The following is a 23523-nucleotide window of genomic DNA, read 5'->3' on the forward strand; positions in this document are numbered from 1 at the left end:
CTGCTTTTATTTCAATTGATAGTCTGACGAAATGAATCTGGTGGCTTTTAGGCACTGGGAAGGGTGCTCGTGTGGGATGCGACTTCCGTCGACACTCTGGCTCCTTCTCATGTCCAAGTTACGTCAGTTGTTGCTGGGGCTGCTGCTTCGACTGCCGGAGACAGTCGCTATAAATATGTCGGTCTCAATGAGTTACATATTTGTGCCGTTTGGTGTCGGGACACTTGGCCCGTGGGGCCCAGAGGCGCGGAGAATGTACAAAGTACTATCTTTCTGCCTCAATATCTGGAAACCTAAGCGCTTGCAGCTGTTTCGATCATCAGCCTAGTCATCCAACGTGGAAACGCTGCCAGTATTCTTAGTACGCTTCCCCATAATGGTAGTTTTAATTTTATGTAATCATAGCATTGTAAATATAGTCATTAGATTTAATTTGGTTGAATAAAGTTTTGTATTATATTAGCTTAACGTCTCCATAACACATCAAACTAATAATTGATAGTTAATTTTGAATGATAAATTTTAATGATTCTTCTCTCTCTAGTGTTGATTGGGGCAGATGTAATAAATATTTGGTATATTCATCAGTGGCTTTCTTTTTTGCCATGAAGCAGTAGCGCTAAAGAATTATTGTATTTTTCGGTTTGCAGTGCGTAGTAGCTGGTGAAATTATGAGAGTTGACATCCTACGTCTTAAAGTGACGAGTGAATAATTGTGATGCCGCTCAGAATTTTGTGAATTAAGAATCCTGTGACACCAGAGTCACGCTGGTCTTAAGCTATCCCTACGACAGAAACATAACGCAGCGGCTGTTGCTATAGAGGCGCGCTGGTTGGATGGCTAGCATTACTGTGTTTCGGTCTGAAGGGCGCCAAAGCTAGTGTAATTACTGGGCAAATGAGAGTTAACACTTTGTCTCAAGGTGACGAGCGCAATTATAGTGCCGCACAGAATTTTTGGGTTTTTTAAGAATCCTTAGCTGCACTGCATAGTAATGGGTTGGGCGTAAAAATTACCATCAACTGAACTTCCTGCTCGTCTCGTCACTTATCTTAACAAAGAAAAAAGAAAGAAATTAAGTTGGAGAGTGTCATGCTTAGAACATAGAAGTCCACTGTTGGACAAAGATCTCACGTCAATCGGTCCTGCGCTGCCCCCATCCAACTTATTCCGGCGATCTTGACCAGATCGTAGGTCTATCTTGTTGGTGTCTACCAACATTGTATCTTCCGGTACGTGGTCGCCATCCGAGAACTTTACCCCAACGGTCATTTGACTGTCGAGCTAAATGGCCTGCCCACCGCCCCTTCAGTTTCGCAACAGACTGTGTCGGTGACTTTGATTTTCCTACGGATCTCCTCATTTCTGATTCGATCTACCACACGTCTCCAATACATGTAGATGTAGATTATTAAAAAGGTTTTAATAAATTATACGAATCAGTTATTACACAGTGTTTATTTATTATCTATGAACTATTTATCTATATCTATGAACTTATCGGCGATTTTTGTGTCCGGACTACTTTTATTCAGCAAGGCCCGGTATCTACCAAAGCGAAGAGCAGAGGAAACGAGCCGCGAAGCAATCAGGTTATTCCGTTTGTATCCTTTCATATTCTGTTTTTAATCTCGTAAGACCGAGGGTAATTCGAGAGCGGGCTGTAAAAATGACCTGAGGTACCTACTCTGTGAAAGTATCAAAATTAAAGGAAATGGCGCGTAAGTTATTTTTTTTTCCACGCACCAAATGTAAAGTGATTGATTACATATAGCCATCTACCTACTTCAAAATTATAATTTTAATGATAAAATGTATATATTTTATAACAGATTACTGTGAATTATCAATATTTTGATAATAATAAATGTTTGTCTTAATAAGGGACACATTTATTTATTTCAAAAATGTAAATAGATTTTCAGCGACATAGAACCTCTTTGTTGTTACAAAAGAAACTGTATTACGAGGTTAATTTAAAATGGTCTATTTACTCTCAATTAACTAGCAGAAAGTACTAACTTAACTTTGTAGGGATTATCCTATTATGCACTAGTGTGTAGTATTATTATGCTCGTGTGTGTTATATTTCAGTTTATGGCCCTAAGTACGATGTAATAAGGCTCATTTTACGAGTTGAAAATTAAATTATGCAATCTGAAAACATATACTAAGATAGTGTCTAAGATATACTAACATTTATGGTCCGGTCTGAAATAAAGAGAATTTATTTTATTTATTTTATTACGGCTGCAACAATGATGGGTCTTCAACCCGTGCCATAAACAACGGGATAGCAAACTGCGTGTCCCAAAGAATGGCTATAAATGGCCTGTTCGCTCTGAACGTTGGTGATGGATCATCTAGTGATAAGGCAACAGCTGCAAACGCGGAAGCACTGGCTGCTGTCACGCCTTGTTCATCGATGGCCAAGTAGCCGGAGTGAAGCGCGTTGGATATCTGCGGGGGGTAGGTTCGATACAAACCGATGCCTGACAACTCTGATTGTACTTCGAATATGTTCTTCACTCCCATCTGCAAATGTGTAAGATTTAATTTATAGTTTTCAATAAAAAACATATACCTACTTAAATAAATTAAACTATAATAACTATACAATAAAATTAAACTGCGAAGCGATGCGATACGCCACATTAAGATCGCTATCTGCAGTTAAGGTGACCAAGGAGCTGGCAACGAAGAAATATGTACCCATCACCAAGTGCTTTTCAGCCGCTTCAACCGCTACTCCTGGCGCCTATTAGGTGCTTTCAAGGTGAGAGAATGTCTATACATGTTTTGTCCCACACCAGCGACCTTGCACGAGTCAGCAGAGACAACAGATATCCTCCCTAAAGTACACATAAACCCCGGCATTAGGCATAAAATTATGCTCAAATTTGTACACGGGGTACGTTTAATATACGTCTCCGTAAGGAAACACCAAGCCGGCTGCGCTGTCTCAAGGTGGTGGTGGACGGCATTTAAATTGGAATGGATTCCCGGATGTTGCTAAATTACGAAAAAAAAATACATAAAATTAAAACTATCATTTCAGGGAAGCGTACCAAGAATACTGGTAGCATTTCCGTGTTGGCATTGGCATAGCAAGGCTGATCCGTTGACCGATATAGTTGCCAGTGCTTGGGTTTCCACTAGTTTAATTTGTTAATTTGGATATAAAACAGACAAACTTACATTTTTTAAGACTGGCTGCAGATCTGTATCAGACTTGATAGTAAACTTTGGAATTTCCATTTGAATGTCGTTCGCTGGTAAATTGTGGTAGTTGATGACGTCATCGTCATTCAGAACTGATAGTACGGTGTCAACATTCGCATCTTCATTTGGCAGTATTAGAATTAGTGAGTATTGATATCTCTGCAAAAAGTGTACATTTGAGAATACAGAGGCCTTGGAGAATACTTTTATGGAAAATTTCACACCAAAATACAAAAGTGTTAAGGGTCATATCGTTATTTGGCAGCAGAAAAGGATGTGGTGATATCCTGGACGACTGCACAATTTTTACGCGTTAAAGTGAGAAAACTTTCAGAGAAAACGAAAGTAAACATACCTCAAACTGCAATATCGCAACCAGAGAATTAGTCCTGTCATCAGCACCAAATTTAAAAGAGCTCCGCATTCTCATGAAAGGAATCATTTTTTTTCTTCCATCGCTGAGTTGGAACTCACGGGGTTGGGTTGCTTTTGGGTTAAATTTAGTTTCCCAGAGTCCTTTAAAGTACACGACATTCACTAAAACTAATTGTGTGATAGGACTGAATAAGTCTGAAAATAAAATTTTACATTTATTGTTGATAATTTTGCAAGAACATGCTCAACTATAATCGATTTCCGAATTGGTTAATAGGCAACAATATTTATTCAAACAAAACAAATCTTATAACTATATTTACAATACTATGGTTACATTAAATTAAAACTATCATTACGAGAAGTTTACTAATAATACTGGCAGCATTTCCACGTTGGATAGCTAGGCGGATCAGTTGCCAGTATCCTTTTTGAGGCGCAAAAAACATACTTTGTACATTGGTTAATTGTTTCGGTTTTTTTTAAGTTGACCAAAACCAAACCATTGCTTAAACAAACATTATTCAGGCGATCTTGTCGAAATCGTCGGTCCATCTAGTGGGGGGCTTCCAGCTCTGCATCTTCCGGTACGTGGTCGCCATTCGAGGACAATACTGCCCCAACGGCTATCTGTCCATCGAACCATGTCAGTGACTTTGGTTCTCCTCATTTCTGATTCGATCAACCACACGAGTGCATTACATGAATAAATAATTACACAGTATTTATTTATTATCTATGAACTATCTATCTCTATTTTTCAGTTTCGCAATCGTTTCGGCTATGTCGGTGACTTTGGTTCTTCTACGGATCTCCTCATTTCTGATTCGATCTCGCAGGGAAACTCCGAGCATTGCCTCTCCACTGCCCTCTGAGCGACCATGAGCTTTATCATCAGGCGTACCGTAAGTCATCACTGGCAACATACACTGGTTGAAAACCTTCGTCTTCAGACACTGTGGTATTTGGGATGATAAGATTTTACGGAGTTTCTCGAACGCTGCCCATCCGAGTTGGATTCGACGAGTGACCTATTTCGCGAAATTGGACCTGCCTAACTGGATTGCATTTCCAAGGTAGATGTACTCGTGTAGGTTCAGTATAACCAAGATATTATTATTTCAAAACATAAAAGATTTTGTCGTTTTAAATTTTTTATATAACATACCTGGTGGTAGCATATTTGTGAGTTTATCGTGAGTATTCTCGGCAACCCATTTATTGATCTTACTAGCTGCCTCGTCAGATCTTGCGAAGTTCATAGGCGTCACTTCACTACCGAAGTTCCTGATTGCAGTCGCTTTGAAGGCTGGGTTCAAGTCGAAGGCGCCTCCAACTACCACGTTGTTGGCAACAGTGAGAATGTTGCGTGAGTTTCTTTTCTAAAAAGTTAGTTTTTACTATTAAACCATCCCCACCATCTTGATGTGTCGAGTTTGCCTCCACAGAAACTTTCTTTCAGGTACAACCAAGCTGTGGAATGAGCTAGGAAGCTCATTCCTAGCACCAGGAGGCGCGGTGCTTCCAGGTCGATACGACATGAGTATCTTTAAAAAAAAACGCGTATATCTTATATTTTTTATAGGCCAGCAACGCTCCTGGAATGGAGGGAATCACCTCTGGTGTTGCAAGAGAATGTGGGCGGCGGTAATCACTTAACATTAGGTGACCCGTCCGCTCGTTTGTCCTCCTCTTCCAGAAAACTATAGATAAACGAAAAGTGCTTGTACTGATGACAACTGTGCCAAAACTGCGTAATTTTTTCGTACAAATATGCAGAAAAGTTCGAATGAAAATCTAATTCCATCGTAATTTGGCGGATAGAAAATGTATATATCTATTGTTAATTTCTTTCCTAATGTAAATAAATCATTTAATCAACAATTACGAACATTTAGATCATTACAATCTTAGATTAACGATTGGTCTCCGCTGCGCTTCAACTAGATACCGTAGGTCGCAAAGTGAGGCAACTTATACTACGCCCAATTGGGCATACTCGAGCCAGTCTCGAACAATGTGTGACGTTGACTTGCCACATGTTCTGTTAAACTTAGCTAATAATTGAAACTAAAATGCCGGGTTACGTGGTAAAACATTGTAAAAATAAAACTACAAGAAATAAAAAAGACACTGGGATCACATACAATTAGAAAGTCCAGTAATATCATCGTCGCGAACACACAACTTGCCAAAAATTTTTTATATACATAAAGTAGATAAGTTTATTAAAACTCAGATTATTGATGTTTAGATAGACTGTGATAGCCGTAAGCACGTCAAAATAATAACGGCGAAGTGTTAACCTCTATTATCAGCAAAAGCACGCAGTGTGCGTTTAATTTACAGTTGACTTGAGAAGTCGCTCTTTCAAATCTAAACACTTTGTTATTTTAAGGATGATATTCCCCACTTTTTGGATTAAAAATACGAATAAAATTTGTAACCGCAATATAAATAAACTGTAAAGTAGACGATCTACAGGATGGAGTCACAACATAAGAGTTAAAAAAGACATACCAAATTATACGACTGTGTACTCGAACGGTTGAATCAGTTGGAAGAGCGCTGGGAAGGAACCCGAGAGGTCGCGTGTTCGAGTCCCGCATTGTTCATAAATTTACAAATGTAATTTGTATAATTATAAATCTGCCGTAAGTCGAAATACTCACTCGCATATCGATCGTTAGTCGTCTGTATATTGGAGCTGTTATCTGCTGTTCCATGTGTAAAGCATCTGTGATTTGCTGCAGGGCGCCCCCGGATGTGCCTTGCTGCATCAGAGCCAGTAGTGTGGCCACAGAAGTGGGAGACATCATTATATTTCCTCTCTGAACGTGGCTCGCACTCTAAACAAAATAATTAATGAATTTAATACTTCTTTGGGTGCATTGCTTTTCATTGAGATTGGAAAAAAACGCAATTATTCGCAACACTGTTATCGTTACCGACACCTATGTATATAAATATGTACATACGAGCGTGTATTGTACATAGATTTGTCAATATGCGAAAACTTTTAAATCGTGTAAAATGTTCTCACTATTGTATCGTTATTAAGTAATTGAAACACTGTAAGTTTTCTAAATAAAATAAAAATAAATAAAATTGTTCAACGCATATTATGATGGGAAAAAATAATTGATTTGGTAACATTGTTACCATTAGGGACACCCCTGTATATAAGTATGTACATGTACATTGTGTATGTACAATACCTTCATACATACTGGATTTACACTAGGGGCAGTTGGGGCAAGTGCCCAGGGCGGCAATTTTTTTAGGGCGGCAAAATTTTGAAAGTGAAATAATTTTATTTTATTCTTATCAATGTTGCTCAATACAATTAATGAATTCTGTTAATTAATAATTTCTGGTTTAATTGATAATTCGAGAAATTCAATTTATCCATTATTTGTAAATTATAATTTTGGCACGTTTAGTAAAAATTAATAATAAAAACATTTGATCAATTTAAGTATTGTATTATTGGAGATTTAAAATAATAACCGATTTTTTTATTTTCTGGAATTACAAAAAAATCAATTAGTATTTGTTTTGATAATGTTTCTGCAACAAATTAGGTATTTTAGTTTTGAAAAATAAAATAAATAAACTATAAGTTTAAGTATAATTATTGGGGCGGATTTTTTTCCGGTGCCCAGGGGCGGCACTAAGGTTAAATCCGGCCCTGCATACATATGCATGTTGGCATTTATTGAGATGGGATAGAATGATTGAATTGGCGACACTGTCTGTTGAATTATGTGCCCTACCCACTGCCACTTCAGTTTCGCAATCATTGGGGCTATATCAGTGACATTGGCTCTCCTAAAGATCTCCTCATTTCAAATTCAATCTCGCATGGAAACTCCGAGAATATACATAATATATTCATTATGAAATCTATATCTTCAAATGAACCTACAAAATACACGCTGTACTTAATCTAGCCCTGGATGAAACAGATCTTTTTCAACATACTATTTACCTTCATCAAAATTATTCCCAAATTTGTGACTCCATGACTAACATTGCTTAGTAATTCTTTTTGAGGTTCAACGTTCTGAAGAACAACAGGCTTAGCAACCGGAGCTTGTACTTCTGAATCGTCTTCCTCACCAACTCGGTTTGAGAGACTTATATGTCCAGCATTGGGGATATGACGATCAAACCTGTTGTAGTTCTGAAGATATTGTATTTGTTGGTCATTGTATGGATACCGACTTTGTGATGTAACGAGCGAAGCGCTGCCAAGAAATACTGAAAAAATTATGATTCATATTTAAATGTAATATTTTATTTTATGAAGTCCCATATTTATGGATGTCTTGAGATTGTATATTGCGCCAATATTCCTACATCGAATGTCAAGGAGATCTCACAGACGGATAAAAGATTGAAATATTCTACCGTAGTTTTAGTTTAGAATCAACAGTAATGTCTAGAAATACAGTAGATTCGACAGGGATTTTCCCTCTGTTTTTAAAAATACTCGCATGTACATTTATAGCATTAGGCACAGTTAGTTTTTTTCTAATTTAACGTGAGGTTTTTGACGTAAAACTATTCCACTGTCCGCCAAGTCGAGCAAAAACAAGCGGCACGGCTGTAAGATTCTTTTCATCGAAGCAGTTCAGGCCATTTTCGAATCCCTATAACTTCATTTTGGGTAATACTAGAAGCCTGAATTTAGTTATCCAAGTTAATCTATTTATTTAAAACATAAGTGATTTTTAGGTCACTATAAAATGTTACTAGGTTGGTTAATTACGTAATAATTTAAGACAGAAGGACCCTTCACTTGGGACAAACGGAAAAATAGAGCGACATGGACTTTTTATGGTAGAAAAACTGAATTTCAATCCTTTATACTTTTTCAACAAGATTAGCAAAATCATCAATAGAAATAAGCAAGAAAAATGGTCCAAGAATCGACCCTTGCTACCTCCACACAGGCCATGAGATCTATTGCCTTTCATAGCGTTCTTCTGAATTCTATTATTTAAATATTTTCTTATAGATTGGGTGATCCCAGGGCCAGTGTTATTACTAAAACTGAGTTTTGCAACCGGTGTACTATAAGTCTGGCCAACTAGATGAAAAACGTGAAGATTCAGAATGACTTTTAAAAAAGAAGATGTAAAAAATATGATTGTAATAAATAAGATGTGAATGAACAAAATAAGGTGAAAAAACATTTTTCAGTGATAAAACAGTTCCCCATCATTTCCGTTTATGGAAGAAAAATTACTCAAGATCAAAGGTCAAAAATAAGTTTTATAGGTAGGTTTTATCATAAAAGTACCCCAGACAAAAATTGTAGATCATAAAATTATCTATAAAAAATGTATCGATACTTTTATTCCTACGATCCACCGTTTCTGAGATAAAACGATTCAAAAAGTTTCAACATATATAAAAACTCTAGTCATACGTGGCGTACCTACATATAATGACAATAACAACTTTTCAACTCTTTGAATATCTCATACATCATAGAAAATTAATACATGTTTATAGATAATGTTATGATCTACAATGTCTGGAGTACTTGAGAAAGTCACCGTTTTGCTGAAAATCGCTAAAAACTCATTATTTTGAACTTTGAACTTGGGTAGAACTTTTTCCATACACGGTAAAGATGAAGAACTTAAAATTTTTAGTTATAATTAATTTAAATATATTTTTGAACGATTTCACTGATTTACAGCTTGTTGGGAATTTTTCACCTTCCCTCTAATTTTGTGGCCTAGATTGATTGGTCTCTTAGTATAAATATGAGAATTGTTAATGAAATTGTTTGCTTGAAAAGATTCTTCCAATCAACAAATAGATATTAAAAACACATAAATTACAATACAAAATTCTACTGCGCAGTTAAACAATTTGAAGTAGCATTTATTAATATGCTATAATCATTGATATGTTTGATAAAACAGATAATAAATACGTACAGAATAAAATCAGCATTTTAAATAATTCACTTCACTTTAATATTCTCAATTTTTGATATTCTTATTTACTTTTCAATATATTCAATTCAACATATTACTGAGTCTGTGAACATATTCTTGTGTCTCGAATCAAGAAGAAGCAAAAACAAGTTAATAAGCAAATGAATATACATTGAATTAACATTATAGGATATAGTTGTTATTTTTCATGCTAAAATCATTCTTATTGTAGCGTTACATGTGCTAATTTCGTTTACAACGGCGATGGATCTTAATATTTTTTCTCACAGCGATGTAAAACAACATTTTGTTGTGGTTTTTCCTTAGCAGCCGGTTTTGTTTTAGCTCTTCGATGACTTCTGTTTCAGAAAACGATTATTACCGATTCAATGATACATAACGTAAAATGATTTCTAAGTAACAAACATCAAAAATGAATTGCTTGACTGATTCTGATAATTTATTTTTGTTTTGTTCGTTAAAGATTTAATTTTCAAAAATAAAAAAGGGAAATCCCTTATCTATACTAATATTATAAAGAGGAAAGATTTTATTGTTTGTTTTCATTAAATAGGCTCCGAAACTACTGAACCGATTTGAATAATTATTCCACTGTACCTACAATATCCCCGGGTGACATAGGCTATATTATATTTCCAAAAAAATTAGGTGTAAAAACCACCTAAAATATTATTTACATCGCGTGCGCTGCGAATACTGTTGATGATAGAGTTAAATAGTGTACTACAACTTACTTGTACTACATGCTCAGTTTTGTGTGTACGCGGTCGAATTCACGGGCTATCAGCTAGTAATATTATAAATGTAAATGTGAGTGGGTTTGTTACGGTTTTACGACGGAGCTACGGAACAGATTTTGATGAAATTTAGTAAAGCGATAGACTAGAGCTTGGGAAAAGACATTCCCTAGGGGTTTGTGAAAAACTGAAATTCCCATCAATGAGCTATAACTATACCAATAGCAGGTTTAGTTTGCCATAGCAATCTTCCTGCTCAAAATCGTCATAGTTGTAATTTGAAGCATTTAGGTATGGAATTATTGGTATTGGTATTGGTAAAGGGCTCCTGTTTCCGCAATTAGACCGCTTAATTGGGTCCATTTTGCGTGCAGTGTTGGCCAGTCATTCCAACCAGCCCAGCTCCTTCCAGAAGTTCAGAACACTCCTGGGGTGTTCGCAGACTTCCTGGAGCGACCTTATATTTACTAAGGTTTGTGCCCGTTGGTTGGCCACCCCAGCACATTCCAGGATTACGTGAGTGACCGTTTCATCTTCGGTTAGACAGCCCCTGCACTTAGGACTGTCCGTAACGCCGATTGTAAATAGGTGTTTGTTCAGTGATGTGTGACCCGTCAGGGTGCCGACCATAATTCGGATGTCATGTCTGTTTAGGGTAATAAGTCGACGTGTCAGTCATGTCAGGTATGGAATTAGCGGGAAGTTTCAGGGATGTTCTTTAGGGTCAACCGTTTCCTTCTAATTTTTACACCCACATTAACGATGTTTGTATCTTGTCACGCACACTAAACAAATTTTCGTGGCCTGTTTTTATCGGTTGTCTACACTGACTGACCTCTACTATATACCACTGGATGGTCGGCTGTCAAAGTGCTTTTGTGCCTGTTTGATATTCGCCATTTTGGCTTTGGTCTGCGGTACTAAACCTAGTGATGACAACCTCAGCAAACATCGATAGATGGTGGGAAACTATTTACAAAAAAAACTGTGTACTTTGTGGAACCCCACACGGGTTTAAGTTCTGTTAATATTTATTATTGAAATACTGTTTGTTTCCTGTACATAATTAAATAAATAAATAATTTACATGTTTAAAATAATTTTAATGAATTTTCAAGTAATTAATCTATCCCTGTTTGGTAACAGTTTTGCCATTTTCAAACTCCATAACTTGTTTCAGTACGACCAAAGATGTTTTAAAATTAGTGTTGTAATATGGAAGTTTGGACTCCTTAGTATAACTATTAACACATTATTTTTTTCCTTTTTTGGTTCCATACAAGGCTAGATACAATATGTTTTTATTCAAACAATACAAATCTTATAACTATATTTACAATACTATGACTACATAAAATTAAAACTTTCATTAAATGGAGGCGTACCTAGAATACTGGCAGCATTTCCGCGTTGGATAGCTAGGCTGATCCGTTGACCGAGATAGCTGCCATCGCTTGGGTTTCCAGTAGCCTTATTGAGGCGCGAAGATAGTATTTTGAACATTCTCCGCGCCTCTGGGCCCCACGGGCCAAGTGTCTCGACACCAAAGGTACAATTATACTAGAGACTCAAAGACAAATAATTGTCTTTTAGATAATTTTACTCAACAACTTTTAAAGTAATATTTTTATATTTCTTTTCATTTTAAACATACACCGTCAATCAAGGAAGTAATCTCAATACCAGGTTGGTATGGATGAATGATCGACCTTAAGAAGATCCACCCTCATAAACAAAGTTCGCTTTGAATTTTAATAATTTTACATTTTTTTTTTGTTGAAATCAACAGATAAGTGTATAATGTATACACAGAATCCCCTAAATATAGTATATTCCTCCTTATGAATACTTCTTCAATATACAAACATAATTGTTAATATTGTATTTGTAGGTAAATGAAAGATTTTAAAGCCGTTAATAATTTATATTTATTTATTATTTATATAAAATTTTAGTATTTATTTTATTTGATATTACAATATTCCATTCCAATTTCTCATCACATAAAACATTAAATTACTTACAATTAAATTATAAGTACCTAAATATAAGGATATAATGTCACTGTAATATTTATATAAAGTCTTTGTTTTAACAAAGTCATTTCTTTCAAAGTTTAACTCAAAGTTCCAATATTCTTAGGGGCAACGTGTAAATGCGAATCAATAATTTATAGTTATTTTTTATTAAAATAAAATAACATCACAATTAAATATCATTAGTTCATAATAAAAATCAAAAATAATTTGGCAATTGCAAAATAAATGTCAGTTAAAATAAGTTAAGCATTCCAAATTATTACATACTTTTTACGGAGGGTAGAGGATTTTATATACAGTGACTTTATATCCTTATATGAAAGCGCCACAGTATCATAAAAGAAGCACCAAATATAAAATACTTAATACTAATCACTCTAAGTGCACGTTTTCTTATAATAATTCTTGAAGGTTTTATTTACTACATTATTTTGTACAACATAAGTTGTTTAAATTTTCAATAATTAACTACTTTAGTCGAATTTTTTTAACTCGGCAAACTTCATTTCGTTTACAATTGCTACATTCACCATACTTCATACCATACCCTGTGCGACACCAGCGCCATTGTGGAAGTATTTTGAACTATTATTTACAGCATAAGCTGGACACTTTTTCAACTTTTCTCGCTAAAAAGATGAATCTCCTAACCTATATCAAAATTTTTTGAGAGTATCTCTGGATTCAATTGATTAAATTTTTTAATAGTCGATCATTGGTTAAGTACCGTCATAGTTGCGAAATTACACATAAATAAATTAAATTATGATAAAAATTTACTTATACTACAACGCCCTTATATTCTAACAATTGCATTATTAAATATATTAAATTACTATTTGAGTTTCAATCTTGAGATCTGTTTTCACAGCGTTGATGTTGGATTTCAGATAAAACTATTTCCACGATGTTATCAAGTTTACCATATAGTTCTAAAGGCGCTTTATATGGTGACGGTTTCAAAAGACCGCAAACAGATTTCCTTTGCCTCTCACAGATTTCCTCGAAATTGTCCCTTTTTCCCGCCTCAATGAACCTGGAAATATAACGTTGCTTCAATTAAAAATATTCCTCAATCCAAACATATTTTACATAATTTAATTTTGGAACGGTGTGAATTGGGTTGTGATTAGTAACGGAAACATGTAACCAAGAAGAGACAGCTATATTTATATATATACTAGCTGACCCAGCAAACGTTGTATTGCCGATATCAAAATCGCGATACAAAAGTAACTGTTGATCGTAGATGGGTGAAAATTTGAAGTTGTATGTATTTTTAATGCTGACTCATAATCAAACAAATTTAAAAAATGTTGGCCGATTCTCAGACCTACCCAATATGCACTCAAAATTTCATGAGAATCGGTCAAAAGGTTTCGAAGGAGTTTAACTATAAACACAGCGACCTGAGAATTTTATATATTAGATTGTATGGTTTAAGACGAAGAGTAAGCAGAAGACACGCAATTAAAGTGTTTTAAGACAAAAATTGTGGTGAAAAATTTTCACAAATACCAACAATCACAATTTTGAAAAATTTCAGGTTTTTCACTGAAAATATAGCATTTGGAGCTATGAACACTACTTTATCTGGTTGCACATCTCATCACTCATACTGAAACACGTTGTTTCTCATGTATGACGCATTTGTTTAGTACGAAACTCAGGAGATATTTTCTTATCGGTGTACTTTTTGTGTAGGTATATTTATTAAGGATTGTAAGCATAAAACTGTTGTGATACATAGGATAATACGATAGAACATTTTTTTCCTCATTGTCCGCGAATTGAATTCTTTAGTAAAAAATAAGCAGCGATTACTTCGATACTTCGCACTAAAATTTTGTGACAAAAGAGGAGATATCAAAGTATGTGTTACTAATAAAACCTTATAACTATTAATTAAAAAATATTAAGTGGCCACCTTATTCGTACACGCTCTCTGTCAATCGGAAGACGTACCTATAGCTTACCAGCGATAGAAGTTTGTATGGAAATTGCAATTCTCGCGTCCCAATATAAGACGATAAGAATGACTTATCAGATATATTGGGACAGCTTCAGATTATTGACAGTAGAAGGTAGTAATTTATCTCTATCTGTAGATAGTATATTGGGAATGGCCGTATGACAGCTGTGAAAACGTTGAAAAAATTTGAGTTTAGAACTAAACTCTATTATTAGCAATGCACTCACACTAACACAGTGTCATACGAATCGCGAGTGTATCGAGTAGCTTGTCACGCACACTAAACTAATTTTCCTGGCCTGTTTTTATAGGTCGTCTAGCAGCAAGAGGCGGGAACATGAGCTTAAATCTGTTGCCTCAGAGCGTACAGCTAAACTGACTTGAAAGAATAAAAAAGGAAAAGAAAAGAAAGAAAAAGAAAATTTCAAAGCATTAGTTGAAATTAATAATACAACTTCACCCCTACTACAATCGTATGCGACATGAAATAAATGTGCGAAAAAATGGAGGCGATGTAATTTCACTTTAAAAAATAAAAAAAAAAACAATAATTACTTACAAAATTTACCAGTGGGAGACACCTTTGCACAGGAAGCCGGCTATATTATGGGTACAACGGCGACTATTTCTGCCGTGAAACAGTTATGTGTAAACATTACTGTATTTTGGTCTGAAGGGCGCCGTAGCTAGTGAAATTACTGGGCAAATGAGACTTAACATCTTATGTCTCAAGGTGACGAGCGCAATTGTAGTGCCGCTCAAAATTTTTGGGTTTTTCAAGAATCCTGAGCGGCACTGCAATGTAATTGGTAGGGCGTATCAATTACCATCAGCTGAACGTCCTGCTCGTTTCGTCCCTTACATAAAAGAAACACTTACAATTTATTTTGCTTCAACTTAGCCAGCGGTTCGAACTTCTTGAGAATCACCATGGCATTCTTCACCGCAGCCACGCCAATTGTAGATGGAAGCTGACCGCACATTGCCTTATCCATTATCAGACTAGTCATGCAGATGAATGTTGAAGCCAGTTTGGTCTGCCATTCAGCCTCTCTGTCGCACGACCAAACCAGATACGATATGAACTCTTGCGGTATCACCTTTTTAGTTCGAAAATCCTAGAATTAATCCACAAATTTACTAAAGTAGGTGTTACTTTGCGTTTGCATTATACAAATGATTTAAGTTTTCTTTAGTGTTAATTCCGCCAATGTTTGTTTTTAAACAATTCGACACGTGTTTCGCCTCTACACGAGGCATCCTTAGGACGTGTTGTCTCGCCAAAATCTGGCTCGAGTCTCGTGTATCTTGACGGAATTAACACTAAAGAAAACTTAAACCATTTGTATAATCCACAAATTATTTCTAGTGCCTGTACGACCGAGACTTGCTCGGATTTTTAAGAAGGTATAAAACTTGAACGAATAATAACTGCCACTTCAGTTTCGCAACCAACTGTTCTATTTCGGTGATTTTTGTTCTCATACAGATCTCCTTACATTACATAATAGTACCTGGACAACCGAGCCTTGCTGGATTTTTAAGATGGTATAAAAATTGAACAAAAAAAAAACTAATAGGACATCTGGATTCGAACCGGGGTTTTCTATTTTTCGGATCACCGAATGTCCCATCTGAGCTATTATAATCTTGTATATATTGGCGAAATTTACCTTTGAATTCCAATGTTATTGTAGCTGTTTCTCATTATAACACGGATAAAACTACATTTTTTTAAATTAAAACCTAGCTAGATCGATTTCTCGCCCCTGAAACTACCTGTATACTAAATTTAATTAAAATCGTGGGAGTCATTTCCGAGATTCAGATTATATTTATATATATATATATATATACTAGCTGACCCAGCAAACGTTGTATTGCCGATATTGAAATCGCGATACAAAAGTAACTGTTGATCGTAGATGGGTGAAAATTTGAAGTTGTATGTATTTTTGCTAATGCTGACTCATAAAATTTAAAACTCATCAAATTTTTAAAAAAAAGTCAAAAAAAAATAAACAAAATTTGGCGTGGACCACCCCTAACTTTTAGGGGGATGAAAAATAGATGTTGTCCGATTCTCAGACCCACCTAATATGCACTCAACATTTCATGAGAATCAGTCAAGTCGTTTCGAAGGAGTTTAACTACAAACACCGCGACATGAGAATTTTATATATTAGACAAGAATTGTTCGTTTAAAGTTATAAGATAGTTTGGTCAACGTATACGGGATTGCGTTCCGTTTTAAATAGTAACCAGTATAACTAACTATAAAGGAACGGCTTCACAGTATACTAACTACTACTGTACAGTGGTCGCAGTGCATATCGGAACGTACCCAAAGTATCACATCGTATTAAAACAAAGCAGATGTATGGAACATGCCACAAACTACACCATAATACGTAGAGACCGGATTATATGCAAATGCAATAGCATTGGTCTCTACTTATTATGCTTTTGCATATTTAGTACCTTTTCAGCGGTAGTTGCATGTTTTAGAAAAAAAAATTACCATGCATATTTACGCTCGATCTCGCTCGTCGATGTTTTTCATAGTACGATCAAACACAAATTTACTAAGCGATCGTAGATACAATTTGTCTACAGAACATTTAGAACAGTACTTAGTAGTACATATTTTTAAAGGTAAATCTTAAATTTCATTGTTACCTAAGTAGGTATATCTTGTAATAGTTTTTTTTTTCACAAATAAGATTGTTAGTACAGGCCTTTATAAAATAAAATAAAAATATTTAAAAATATGACTTTTTATTTTTTCCTCTTTAATTGTATACATTTTTGGCCCTTTTTGTGGATTTTCGTGCATATTTTAGCTATTTTACCTGCATATTTGCGTGCATATTTTGGGCATATTTGTAGCATATAATCCGGTCTCTTATAATAAGCTTTTACTGCTATGTCTACCTCATACAGATACATAATAGCTTTAAGGGTAATACACTTCTATAATAAAGTCCCAGCCACTGTTCAGGCAATATCTATAAATAAATTTAAATGTTTTATAAAAAAATGGCTCTGTCGTAAATCCTATTACTCCACTGCTGAATATCTAACTGATCGGACAGCCTGGGACTAAATTGTGATTATTTTATAGCGATAGAAATGACTGTAAAATATTGTATATTTTTATTGAAAAGAACGCAAAAAAAGAATGCTGGGAGAGTTTCTTGCGCCGCTTCTTCTCTATCAGAGCGTCATTTTTTACATTGCCGCATGTACTCGTGCTAGGCGCGAACGCGAATCGATATCAAAACGATATACTAAAGAATACAGTCTCTTTAAAGTATGAAAAATATACTTCTAAGTTAAAGAAATAAAAGATACGACGGTTCACCCCGGAAAAAACTTATATATTTTCTTCAATCCGGCATCGTCCTCTTTATAGTCTAAACACATGATCGGATGACACGACGGAACCATCTCATGCGGTCTCGTTGCGGACCATATTCGAGTTATGTCGCGTTATTTATCGCACAAAATTAATATTATTACCGTCCGTACCGTACGAAGTACGAAGCCGAACTAATTAATAATAAAAATAATAATTATAAAATATTTTATTTGCAGCTAAAAAAAATTTTAACAATAGTAAAAGGAAAAGTTAATATTAAAATTAAACTTAAACATAATAAAATAAAAGTAGCTCGTATGTAAGTGTGTCTATAATGTAATTGGTACGATGCTCCTAAAGGACCGTTCAGATAGTACGGCCGTACCAAATCCGACTATGTGGTTAGGCTATAAAGTCCGAACGATCATAAAATAATTTTAATGCGAAATACCGTCGAAAATGGTTCCCTACCAAAACGGGTCCGATTTTTCGGCCGTACCAAATCCGATTCTGTTTAGGCTAGAAGGTTTTGTTTAATTTATTTAAAAAACTATTTGAATTAACGAGTGCAACTAAATATTAATTAACGTATAATTATAAAACATATATACATAGTAAAATTAACAAATTAAAAATACGACGTCATGAAAAGGACACACACTCAGCATTTTTGGAATTGATTTCCAACACTGATTTTCAGTCACCAAGTCGACCTATTGACAGCAGCCGTACACAACACGGTTCCTTTTGTTATGGGTCTTAAAAGTGACCCAATAAAAATAGTAGAAAAAGAGAAGAAACTAAAAAGATTGAATTCGAAAGTGAGTTTTAAGATTTTTTTATTTTAATTTTATTAAATAGGACATGTTATGATTTTTTGTTTGTTTATCAATAGTGTTTACTTTCTGATTATATGTCTCTAAACACCATTGTTTCTCTAATCATTAATAAATTCACATCACACAAAGCTTATTCAATGAACATAGTACACTCACACTGAGAAAACTTATCTGCGGCGCCGTCCGGCCCACTCGTGGGTACAACTGCATGCTAGACGCGTGGTCAGCATATTATTAGGAATAAAACGTCATAAAAGGCATTTATTTTCTCAAAATTGATTCCTGTAGAATTCTTCTGACTCTAAGAGAGAAGAAGTGGCGAAAGAAACTCTCCCAGCAGTCTTTTTTTTGCGCTCTTGCTATAAAATAGTCATAATCTAGTCCAAGGCTGTCGCATCACTTAGATATTCAGCTGTGGAGCAGTAGAATTTACGACAGACACATTTTTTTATAAATAGGAGATTGTATGGGGAGCTGATAACAAGACTAGATTGATGTTAAGCTATCGTGTGATGATGCTGATTAATATTATTATAATGATGAAAAACCAATGAAAGAATCTGATTTAAGTAATAAAGTATTAATTTTTCTGGCAGTGATATTATAGCGACACAGAACAACAGAAACTACAGAACTATTAACAGCAAAATTCAAATCGTAACAATGAAAACTTCAAAAACAAAGCTGTGATAGCATGAAAATATCACGACATGTTAATGAAATCGCAAACCGTACTGACGCAACAGGATGAGCGCGAGGGTGTGAAACGGGAACGGGAGGAGGCTTCACATACCAGCGAGGTCCAGAGATAATTTGGCCGTGTAGTAAATGTGTATAACTCACGTCAATTAGAGAAAATGCTACATAAATCCTCTTACAGTACTCACCAGTAGAGTCAATATAGTTTTCTCTGCCTTCACTAGATCCTTTATCTGGAAAGAATAGTTCGAGTATCTGACCAGGCTCTTTGCTGATATACTTGGACCGACTATTTTCACTGCTATCCAGTAGCAGGCTGTGGCTGCTAACTGCAACTTATCCAAATCAATTCTTACGGTAGTAAACAGGGTATCAAGGTACCAGACTGCAAATTGGACCCCAGCAGGACTCCTAATGTTGCCCTAGGATCAAAGCACAAGCAGTTCATTAGACAATAACACTGTTCTAAACAGCAACGTTACAAGCCCATGTAGGCGATACCTACATGGGCTGCTGTATAGCCAGGGTCAAAAATTAATTATGAGCGAGTAGGGAGTAAGTCAAGATCGCCGGAATACGTTGGATGCGGGCAGCGCAGGACCGATCGTCGTGGAAATCTTTAGGGGAGGACTTCGTCCAGCAGTCTTCGGGCTGATGATGATGATGATGAAGGAGTAAGTTGAATAATGAATGGATTTGCGGCCGGCGGCGTATACGCACCCCTTCATAAACATTACGCACATATCATCCAACTTGGATGGGCAGCATTCGGGAAGCACCGTAAAATCTTCTCGTCCAAAATACCACAGTGTCTGAAGACGAAGGTTTTTAAACAATATGTGTTGCCAGTGATGAAATACGGAACGCAGACGTGGTCGCTAGCTGTTGGCCTTCGAGGAAGCTCATAGTTGCTCAGATGGCAATGGAGAGGGCTATGCTCGGAGTTTCCCTGCGAGATCGAATCAGAAATGAGGAGATCCGTAGGGGAACCAAAGACGTCAGCTGAAGTGACGGACAGATGGTCGTTGGGGCAGTAAAGTCCGCGAATGGCGACCACGTACCGGAAGACGTAGTAGAAGGCCTACAAGATGGGCCGAAAATCTGGTCAAGATAATGGAATAGGTTGAATGAGTTAAATAGGTGGGAGATAGAAAGGGTAGGTTTAGCAATTGGGTCCCGTGGACACTCATTGCGTACCTTTAATAAGAAAATTATACTTACATTTATTTTTAATACCCAGTTAAGTACGCAAGCCCTAGTAATTGGGCTTATATTAGGGACGGGCCAAGTTTTCTCTTCCGTTATGAGATGATTCAGAAAAGTGCATTCATAAGACTGGATATAACTTTCATCGCACGAAAGCAAATCTGAAAAAAAAATTCAAAGATATAATATCTCAATATATATATATATCTTAATATATATATAATATATGGACACCTAAACTAATGAACGGATTTTAATGGGGATTACTTCATGGAGTGCAGTTTAGTCCAACTTGATGGGATAGTTTTTATTTCGATTTGGGACCCATAATTATTTTTATTTTCAATATTTGTTTTGTATGGACATATTTTATATCAGAGGATTTAGTGACGGACGGTTTGACAGTTCCTTCATTATAACAATAGGGAGCATTTTTTTACGAAATCATTCTTGATATTTTGAAATAATATTGGCAAATTTCTATAAAACAGTATTTTTTTTTATCTACAGAACAACGTCTGTCGGGTCAACTAGTAGTTTATATTATGAACTCAAAAACTACTGCAACTATGTTCATGGTGTTTTCGGCAATGGATAGCGTGGTTCTCGAGGAAAGTTTTAGAATATAATTGGTTATGTTTTTGAATACATTTTTGTCTAGATTTACTGTATTTGTTGGAGATGTCGGAAAAATAAGCCACCTGGGAGTTTTCAACGAAAACGCTGTCTTAGCCCTTTAAGATATTACAACCAATCAATATATGGTGGAATTGTGTAGGAATCTTATATAGAACCTACAGAAAATCTCTTAAGGATTAAGGATCTTTTTTTTTAGTAATAGAATAGCGTCTTTCGGGTCAGCTAGCAGCTTATAGAGTTCTGAAAACTAAACTCTTAATTCTTGATAGGTGTTAGATATATTGCTTTCACATACAAATATGTATTTTCAAACCTTAGCATTAAAACGGTCAGAGACCGGTACCTAATCGTAATTAGTTTACGTTGATATAAATCGAATCATTGGCAAAATATTAATGTAGGCAAAACTGTTACACACATGCGTAAAGCTATAAGAATAAGATTCGCTATTTTAGTTGTAGAATTTAATAACACGCCATGAAATCTTAACAAATATTAAAGAAAATAAAAATTTAAGCAAACTAGCAAGCTTTTACCAGTGGGAGGCTCCTTTGCACAGAATGCCGGCTAGATTATGGATACCACAACGGCGTCTATTTCTGCCGTGAAACAGTAATGTGTAAGCATTACTGTGTTTCGGTCTAAAGGGCGCAGCTAGCTAGTGAAATTACTGGGCAAATGAAACTTAACATCTTATGTCTCAAGGTGAGGACCGCAGTTGTAGTGCCGCTGTGAATTTTTGGGGTTTTTCAAGAATCCTGAACGGCACTGTATTTAAATGCATTGCGTATCAATTACCATAAGCTGAACGTCCTGCTCGTCTCGTTCCTTATTTTTCATTCATTCATCTAATTCAGATCTGATAAATACAAATAATGGTTTTCACCGCCTTAAAGTACCTGAGCTACCATAGCTTCGAAAACAAAATGGCGGATAGAATAAGTGGACAAATTTAAGGATACGTCATCTGTTATATCGTTTAACACAATATTAACTCTATTATCATTTTGCAAGTTATACCAACAAAATATTGTATTATAATAGTTACGATCAACTTACATGATTCTGATGATTTCAATAAACATGGTTGTGTCTGTTGGAACTGTAAACGTTTCTTAACATCATCATCCCTTCTAACCTCATTTTCAGATGTCAATCCAAGTAATTTTCTGCTATGCAATCTCTTTAGACTCTTTTTGATGTTTTTCGATGTTCTGTTGTCTGGAGTAACCGCTTTCCTAGAGACACTACCTAGAGAGCCATTTGTATCGTTAATATTTAATAATTCACGTCTCTCTGTTATTATTTCTTCATCGTCACTAATATGAATTAATTGGTTTTTCGCTTCTCGTTGTTGTCGCTGATTTACTAGTCTTGAATCTACACTGAAACTTTTCGATCGAAGCAATTTGTTAATTGTATTATCTTCGATAGTATTGAGAGTTTTAAGCGGTTTTCTTGCATATCCACAATTATTGTAGCTTAATTCTTTTGGTTTTCCCCCGTTCTCTTTATTTTCCATTGTATAAAATATCATAAAATCACATCAAAGCGGTTATTTGCGGCCAGCGCACTAACGTGAGTAAAGTGTAGAAATTATTCAAGTAGGAACCTTTTCATGTGTATATTTGAGGGTAATTTGATATTATTTTTATTTTGCACAGACTAAAATCTTTTCGTGTTAACTTTTGAAGCATCCATCGCGTAATTATGCACGACTTTAATTGCAATTATAAACAATCAATGATAGAGAGTAATTACCTGAATAATTCGATCATATCGATAAAATATCAATATATATAACGGCCATATGTAGGTAACGGCGTTGTCATTTTTTTATGAAAATAAGGGACGAGACGAGCTAGACGTTCAGCTGATGGTAATTGATACGCCTTAACCATTACATTGCAGTGACCTTCAGACCGAAATACAGTAATGCTTACACATTACTACTTCACAGCAAAAATAGGTGCCGTTGTGGTACCCATAATCTAGCCGGCATCCTATGCAAAGAAGCCTCCCACTGGTGTCATGTTACGTTACTCGAATTACATAATATGGACCTGTGGAACGCTAAAATTTAAAAAATATATACCCAAGTACACAGTCTCTTGCTACGACTATGAAGAGCTATAGGCTATAAAGTGTGCTTACATTGGCTTTAAGCACACTCTTGCCGTTCCGTTATCAGACTGCGAATGATATATCCATATGTATAGAACGTCATTGTTCCTCTAGATATTATTTTATTAGTTAGCGATATTTTACATTTAATGTTTGTTTTTTATTATTAAATAATCCATATATAATTCTTATTTACACCGAAAGTGTATTTCTTAAAGCTCCATCAGATAATCTTCCTAAAATATTTTATGATGTTATTTGATGACATGTTTTTTGAGTTTCAAACTCAGATTTTATTTCTGCTGAATTTAAAACAGTGAACCTACAAGAT

General features: G+C 35.4%; 2 protein-coding genes across 2 annotated transcripts; both read right to left on the minus strand.

Annotated features, from left to right (window-relative positions):
• Nucleotides 1-1444: 1444 nt before the first annotated feature.
• Nucleotides 1445-9692, minus strand: LOC126976095 (leukocyte elastase inhibitor-like). The gene is made up of 7 exons (XM_050824291.1): nucleotides 9556-9692; nucleotides 7590-7861; nucleotides 6271-6447; nucleotides 4767-4980; nucleotides 3579-3793; nucleotides 3200-3382; nucleotides 1445-2536 (listed from the first exon to the last, which is right to left on the minus strand). The coding sequence occupies exons 1-7, from the start codon at nucleotides 9569-9571 to the stop codon at nucleotides 2246-2248; spliced, it is 1368 nt and encodes a 455-aa protein (XP_050680248.1). The 5' UTR covers nucleotides 9572-9692; the 3' UTR covers nucleotides 1445-2245.
• Nucleotides 9693-13072: 3380 nt separating this feature from the next.
• Nucleotides 13073-22846, minus strand: LOC126973084 (uncharacterized). Its single transcript, XM_050820219.1, has 6 exons — nucleotides 22830-22846; nucleotides 22128-22459; nucleotides 20445-20590; nucleotides 19412-19645; nucleotides 15204-15442; nucleotides 13073-13388 (listed from the first exon to the last, which is right to left on the minus strand). The coding sequence occupies exons 1-6, from the start codon at nucleotides 22844-22846 to the stop codon at nucleotides 13199-13201; spliced, it is 1158 nt and encodes a 385-aa protein (XP_050676176.1). The 3' UTR covers nucleotides 13073-13198.
• Nucleotides 22847-23523: the final 677 nt, after the last annotated feature.

This window comes from Leptidea sinapis, chromosome 2 (genome assembly GCF_905404315.1).
Source record: "Leptidea sinapis chromosome 2, ilLepSina1.1, whole genome shotgun sequence".
Classification (NCBI taxonomy): domain Eukaryota; kingdom Metazoa; phylum Arthropoda; class Insecta; order Lepidoptera; family Pieridae; genus Leptidea; species Leptidea sinapis.

Bases quoted from the DNA above. Each gene is read 5' to 3' on its own strand.
- LOC126976095 (XM_050824291.1), bottom strand. The intron at 3,794-4,766 runs GTATGTTATATA...TTTTATTTTCAG, and splicing joins CACAAATATGCTACCACCAG to ACTTATTCAGTCCTATCACA. The intron at 3,383-3,578 runs GTATGTTTACTT...CACTTTTTGCAG, and splicing joins TTGCGATATTGCAGTTTGAG to AGATATCAATACTCACTAAT.
- LOC126973084 (XM_050820219.1), bottom strand. The intron at 19,646-20,444 runs GTAAGTATAATT...CTTTGATCCTAG, and splicing joins ACTGGGTATTAAAAATAAAT to GGCAACATTAGGAGTCCTGC. The intron at 15,443-19,411 runs GTGAGTACTGTA...GATTAATTCTAG, and splicing joins AAACTATATTGACTCTACTG to GATTTTCGAACTAAAAAGGT.